Source organism: Tasmannia lanceolata, unplaced genomic scaffold, assembly GCF_043159265.1.
Source record: "Tasmannia lanceolata isolate RefF3 unplaced genomic scaffold, GAP_Taslan_0.1 ptg000005l, whole genome shotgun sequence".
NCBI classification, from domain to species: Eukaryota; Viridiplantae; Streptophyta; class Magnoliopsida; order Canellales; family Winteraceae; genus Tasmannia; species Tasmannia lanceolata.
The window spans coordinates 19,176,822-19,183,193 of NW_027518682.1; the positions used below are offsets into that span (position 1 = coordinate 19,176,822).

A 6,372-nucleotide genomic window follows, 5' to 3' on the forward strand; every position below is an offset into this window, starting at 1 on the left:
TCCTTATTGGCTTTTTTCTAGGGTGATTGTTTTCTCTTGCTGAAATGCTGAGTAATCTTATCTAGTTTATATGGGAAGTGGATTTCCATAGCTCTTGGTTGGAGTGTGTTGCTGGGTAACTAATTGGGGGCTCTTGAGGTCCTGTCCAGTTCAACTAAACCATTGTAGTGATAAACTGTTGCCATTGTTGTTTTCTCAATAGAACAGCTCAGTAAAGCAGTGGGAATTTTTTTAGGGCGATGTAAGAAAAAGCTTTCCATGGAAATTCGACTACAGACCTGCTAACTTTAGCCGATGGTGTGGACAAGAGTATAATGTTACCTGGTTCATTTGTTCGGGTTGGGTTCGAAATTTTCAACATTCATACGAGCCCCGTTTTAATTTTTTGGTTTACTTCTTTAACTTGCCTCTCTCATATGACCCAAAGTCCTGGCTTTCACCTCTCTATTCCCCATATTTGTGTTTAGGTATATCCGAGTAAGTTAAACAAGAAGCAATGCTATTGACCTGGGCCAGAGATGTTCTCAAACATTTAACACGAAGAATGATATTGTGATTGTAGGAACCTAATGGGTCACAGCTTAGACATTTTTCAGAAACGTCTATGGCAGGAGTATGTATGGCGTTCATGGATAGAATACATGGAAAAGAAGAAAACTTGAATACTGGCTCTTTTCTTGATGGAAATGGGTGGCCATTTTTGGAATAGATTTAGCATTACATTTAAGTTTAATGCAAAATTAAGTATGAAAAGAAGAAAACTTGCGTAATTGCTCTTTTCTTGATGGGAGATTTTATATGGTGTAAGGCCTTACAACAATACGGTAGGGGTACCGCCCTTGATATTTGATCCAACATCAGCTCACTTTTTGAGCTTTTTGAGGAGCTGCTGTTGGATCAAATGTCAAGGGTGGTACTTCCACCGTACAAAGGCCTTATTGTTGTAAGGCCTTACACCATATAATTTCTCGATTGATGGAAATGGGTTTCCATTTTTGGAATAGATTTAGCAGTACATTTAGGGCCCGTTTGGATACCTCATGTTTTGTATTTGGATTTGGAATTGAGTTTTGAATACAAAATGAATAGATCTGCCAGCTATGTTGAGGTAGATAGAGAGGGAAGGGAGTACTTCCTAGTGGAGGGAAGAGGTTGAGGAGCAAAGAGGGTGAAGGGAACTGCCAGATCTGTGGATTTCCAATTCCTTATTTCCACAGCATACTTGGAAATCTGATTTTTTTTCACTGTCAATCGCTGATTTGGAAATCCAAGGATTTGATCCAGATCCAAATCACAAAGCAAAATGGGCTGCAAATGTGAGAAATCCAAATCAAAATCTTCTCGCCATCCAAAACGAGCCCTTAAGTTGAATGAAAGGGAAAGGGGAAGGATATCTAACACCCCCCCCCCCTAGCGGATGGATAAAATTCCCTCTTTAACGTTATTCATGAGATTTTAAGGCCAAGAAAAACATTATAGGGCTCACAGAAACCGTTTGGGGGGTGGAGAATATAATTTCCCAGGGAAAATTAAGTATACATTGGGATGGATTTAGTAGATTAGAGACTGAATGGATGTTGAGCAGAAGTATTGATTAATAATGTTAAGTACGCGCTCTGTGTTAACCTTGAGAAGGATTTCTTCATAGCTTTCAACTTTATATTATGTTAGCTACAGGCTCGGTGCTAAAACAATCAGCAAAAGACTTCATTTTGAGGATAAGAAGAAGAAAGTGGTGGAAGTGTAGCAAATTTTGTAAAAAGGAAAACAAAAGTGGGCGAAAATGCTGAATAAAGGTAGTTACAAAATGTAAAAGTGAAAGAAATATGGAGACCGTACAGATCGTAAAACATTCCCCTGCCTGCCTTGGAAAAAAGAGAGGAAAAGGAAGGTGAGTCATAGCACGCCGCAATCCCTCACATGCCTCCACCAATAGCACACAAAACGAGACACTGACACGCTTATGCACACGTGTTCCACAGCTCCACGCTACATCTTTGATCCGGGAGAAAAGTATGGAATGCGGCGCAAGTTTCGAGAAATTACAGATTTCGGGTACTTTTCAAAGAAGCATCAAACACGGTTACACGGTGATTCTTCAAACTCGGGTGGGAAAAAGACCCCAGTGCCCTTCTGACATCAACATGTATGTTGCCCCTCACAGCCCAACGTCAATCATTATCTTTAAATTAATATTTTATTATTTCTCACTTATTTTTTCGGTGAAAACAGCTACGTTATTGAATATTAGTGGACAACCTATGCGATGCACGGGGCAAAGTACAATTAATTTGCCTAAATTTTGCTAATATACGTAAGATATTGAGAAATAGAAACAATTTTGCTAAAATCATGGGACATAGTTGAGATTTTTTCTCAAATAAATAGAAACAATTTTGCTAAAAATGTAGGATATGATGAGATTTTTTATACAATCCCAATATATCACCATTTTGGGTGCCAAGTGGCGCACCCACGTCCTCCAAGATTTTGTTTTACACATCTATTTTTGGTTGAGAACGGCGACGTTATTAAATATTTTATTATTTCTCACATCTCTTTTGGCTTAGAAGGGTGACGTTATTAATATTTTATTATTTCTCACAGCTTTTGGCTAAGAACGCTAATATTAATATTTCTCACGTCTCTTTTGGCTAAGAACACTGTCGGATTGAAGAGTACTCCGCCGGAATATCAAGTACACCGCGGGATTCGAGAAACACCCGTTCAAAGATAATAAGTACGCCGCTGGATTCTAGAGTACGCCGCCGGAATATTGAGTACGTTGCCGAATTTTCTGGGTTCAAACATGTGTTCCAAACATATCGAGTACGCCGCCGGAATATTGAGTACGCTGCCGGATTTTCTGGGTGCAAACGCGTGTTCCAAACGTATCGAGTACGCCGCCGGATTCTAGAGTACTCCACCGGAATATCAAGTACGCTGCCGGATTTTCTGGGTTCAAACATGTGTTCCAAACATATCGAGTACGCCGCCGGATTCTAGAGTACACCACCGGAATATAGAGTACGCCGCTGGAATATAGAGTACGCTGCCGGATTTTCTGGGTTCAAACATATGTTCCAAACGTATAGAGTACGCCTCCAGATTTTAGAGTACGCCGGCGGAAATATGATATACGCCGGCAGAATTCATTGGTATGCCGACGGAAATAAATTAGTACACCATGTAGGAAAATTCGCACTCTTAAAAGGAGGGTATGCGGTAGATTTTAACGCTTTTAAAACTTTATTTCACATTACAGGGGTGCGATATATATATATCCTAGAGGGGGGTGCGAATTTATCATTGCCCAAAAACAATCATTTTACATAAATATACGAAGTATAAAATTTTAAGACATTGTTTTGAAACACACAACTCATTAGGGTCTTTCACATGGCATTCACTTGGAGGGGAGTAGACTAAAAGAATGTTTGGGAATCAAGAAAAAACTTTTTCTCCGTATGTTGGCAACCTTGAAAAAATATTCCATGGAATATTTATGGGGCCAGTTGTGAGAGATGGCAGGAGAGGTACAAACTTGAGAGAGAGAGAGGGAGTGACAGGAGCATGAAAAGCTCCTACAAATCAGGAAAAGGGAAAGGAAAAATATCAATTCGAACTTAGTATTTCTTTCTTCACTATTTCTAGGGATTTTTATACTCTCTCCAGTTAACTCAAGTCTATTCTTCTCCTTTCTATGCCCCATTTCTAGGGTTTATAGGTGTTTTTACCAGTTTTGTGGTGCACTGGTGCCACGTCATCTAATTTTCCTCTATGGTGTGCATGTTTTGATTCATACTACTAGGTGACTGATTGCCTTGTCACCCTTGTCTCCCCCTTTATTTTGATAATGACACTCCGCACCATAAACTATTTCAGTTGACAACTAAACACTACTTGCCAGTGCCACTAGTCTATGAGGAGAGTACATTGCTGTTATTATTTCAGTTGACAACTTAAGTTTTAATTCACCATTACTCCACGAGATAACAACGTGCAACCAAACTGACCCTTAGTGAAAGTTCTAGTCCCCAAAATATAATATTTCATTGATTTTTACCAATCATTAGGGCCATGGTTTTTTTATTTTTATTTTTTTCAGGGAATATTAGATGACCAAGTGTTGAGAGAGGGGTAGGTATAGGAGGAGAGGAACTGAGTTGAAAGGGCATGAGTGAGGATATGGTGTGAAGTGGCTGAAAAATGAAAATAAAAAACTCATTTTTGACTAAAGTTTTTCCTTTTCCTGTCTTTGAGCCACTTCTCACCATCTCTTCACTCATGGCCTTGCCCTCTCCCACTACTAGATAAACTAAGATTCCATGACAAAAAACTCTCATGGCTGCCAAACATGGCCTAGAATTACAAGAAGAGATAAATACATACATGCATACATACATCGTACCCTTAAAATCATTCATAATTTCAAGGCATGGACTGGGTTTATTTTGATTCAGCCTCTAGTTCTGATAATGGTGACAGTGCCCCTTCCTTGAGTATGGATTCTGGTGAGGCCCACCACAGTTTTTCCAGAAAGCCCAGGCCCATCTGCCGAAACACAAGGAAGGCATGCAAATTCTCCAACCGGGTGCCTAACGGGCCTGGTCGGACGCATCAGGATCCGCTCATTTATCTCATCAAGAGTCACATCCCCTTCAATTCCCCCAGGTTTCACCAACGCAAATGGGTATGCAACTTTCATTTCCACCTTCTTTCTCCCAAGACACCTACTCTCTAAACAACCAAAAAGTTTAACAAAAAGTGAAATCTCGTAGCAAAAAGTGGGAAAAAAAAGCTTCGTGTATACAACACTGACCAGGAGATTTTGGGTCCGCTAAAGCTCCGGTGCATTTTCCATGTTGGAAAGTAGTCAGTGTGTCTATGTAAGAAGATGAAGAAGAAAGATTTTCATATTCGGGTATGGACTTTTCTTGTGTCTTCGTTTCTGTTGACTGTGTTGCTTCATTGCTAATGCTGTTTATTGAGTAGTTTAGACTCTCGTCTGTGATCAAAACCCAAAAGCTTTGTATTAGTAAAGGCCACAGTTATATACACGGAATATTCATATATTCGCGGCTCCCTAGCTTTTCAATAAAGCACACTATTTTTGCTGGAGTGTGGTGGTTGGAAGCAGATAATGGGCCTCACTAGTTGTAACCATCCAACCATGCACCCATTATCTGGCACATTAATAGTATATACACAGATTCTTTTGTGTATACACTCACCATTAAATTCTCAGGTGAATGTAGACTGTGAGTCTGTGACATGGACAGTGAGTGCCAGAAAAAGAACTTTAATATACAACGGGTTATGATTCCAAATATCCACGAGGGGAGCAATAATTAGGCATTAATGCTTTCTCCGACCATGCAGAAAATGCTTCATAGCAGTGATCCAAGTCGTTATTATGCTTAATCACTCCCTAAAAGGGAAAGCAGAATATAAAACATCAAAGCTGAGTGAAAAGATTATAAATTAAACAGAAATTCTATAGATAATCTTAGTAATTTGTTCATCCAGTTTGTATCGAAATATTTAAATGTGTTGGGTGTCTGTTAAATGGCAGCCATTAAAACGAGGGATATTAAAATTTTTAAGAAATTACATCATGGGTTTTTATAAGTTTACCTGAAATAATATTATTAACGTGACTAAGGCACCACTGGTTTTCTAAGGGATCTCCATGGAAATCCGAATTCCAAAAGGTCTGAGGCCAAAGAAGATCATAGAGTAAGTTCTAGCATCTAAAATCAGCCAAAAGTGAAAATCTCTTTCAATAGAAAATAAAATAAAATAAACTAGATTATAAAATTACTTGAACAAGACTATCTGGGTCTTTTGTTGTTTGATCGTGAGGGAATAATAGCATCCGTCTCCGCTTACAACGATCGGTCCACTCATCAATGGCGTCTTGAAGATATCCAGTAGATGTGTCTGAGGATGAAAAGGGAGTTGCCTGCATAACTGAACCAAAAATCAACTCAGAAAGCAAATCCCATCCATGGAAAGGACAACAATAGTAAAAAAGATCGAAAACATGTAATTATGTAAATACCCAAAGACACATCTGCATTGAAAACTTCAAAGCTGTGGAGATCCCAACCCAAAGAGGGGCAGGAGAGTAGATTGCTCTCAAATGCCATAGTCACAAGAGCAGAGACAGATCCCAAAGAGCCATGGAAGTTTGTATATATGAGTACACAATACACAGTCAGTCAATGAGAGAGAAAAGAAGAAAAAATAAAACTATAAAAAGCAAAAAAGGTGGTGCCATTATTCTTTATCGTGATTTGTTGTGGAGATTTTGTGTTAAAAAACAAGAAAGAAATGGAATTAGAGGTGTACTGTGGGGGACTGAATAAT

At 39.0% G+C, this 6,372-nt stretch overlaps 1 protein-coding gene across 2 annotated transcripts; it reads right to left on the bottom strand.

Annotated features, from left to right (window-relative positions):
- Nucleotides 1-4,210: 4,210 nt before the first annotated feature.
- Nucleotides 4,211-6,372, bottom strand: LOC143876790 (uncharacterized). 2 transcript variants are annotated; one of them, XM_077378484.1, is made up of 5 exons: nucleotides 6,065-6,372; nucleotides 5,825-5,965; nucleotides 5,638-5,716; nucleotides 4,823-5,008; nucleotides 4,211-4,740 (listed from the first exon to the last, which is right to left on the bottom strand). In XM_077378484.1, the coding sequence occupies exons 1-5, from the start codon at nucleotides 6,080-6,082 to the stop codon at nucleotides 4,460-4,462; spliced, it is 705 nt and encodes a 234-aa protein (XP_077234599.1). In that variant the 5' UTR covers nucleotides 6,083-6,372; the 3' UTR covers nucleotides 4,211-4,459. The 2 variants fall into 2 exon arrangements, with proteins under 2 accessions (XP_077234599.1, XP_077234597.1); XM_077378482.1 differs by having other exon boundaries at nucleotides 5,825-5,973; nucleotides 6,065-6,371.

Coding starts and splice junctions, on each gene's coding strand:
- LOC143876790 (XM_077378482.1), bottom strand. CDS start 6,152: ATGGCATTTGAGAGCAATCTACTCTCCTGCCCCTCTTTGGGTTGGGAT. Junction 5,717..5,824: donor ACCCAGATAGTCTTGTTCAA/GTAATTTTATAA, acceptor CTTTGGCCTCAG/ACCTTTTGGAATTCGGATTT. Junction 4,741..4,822: donor AGCGGACCCAAAATCTCCTG/GTCAGTGTTGTA, acceptor TTGGTTGTTTAG/AGAGTAGGTGTCTTGGGAGA.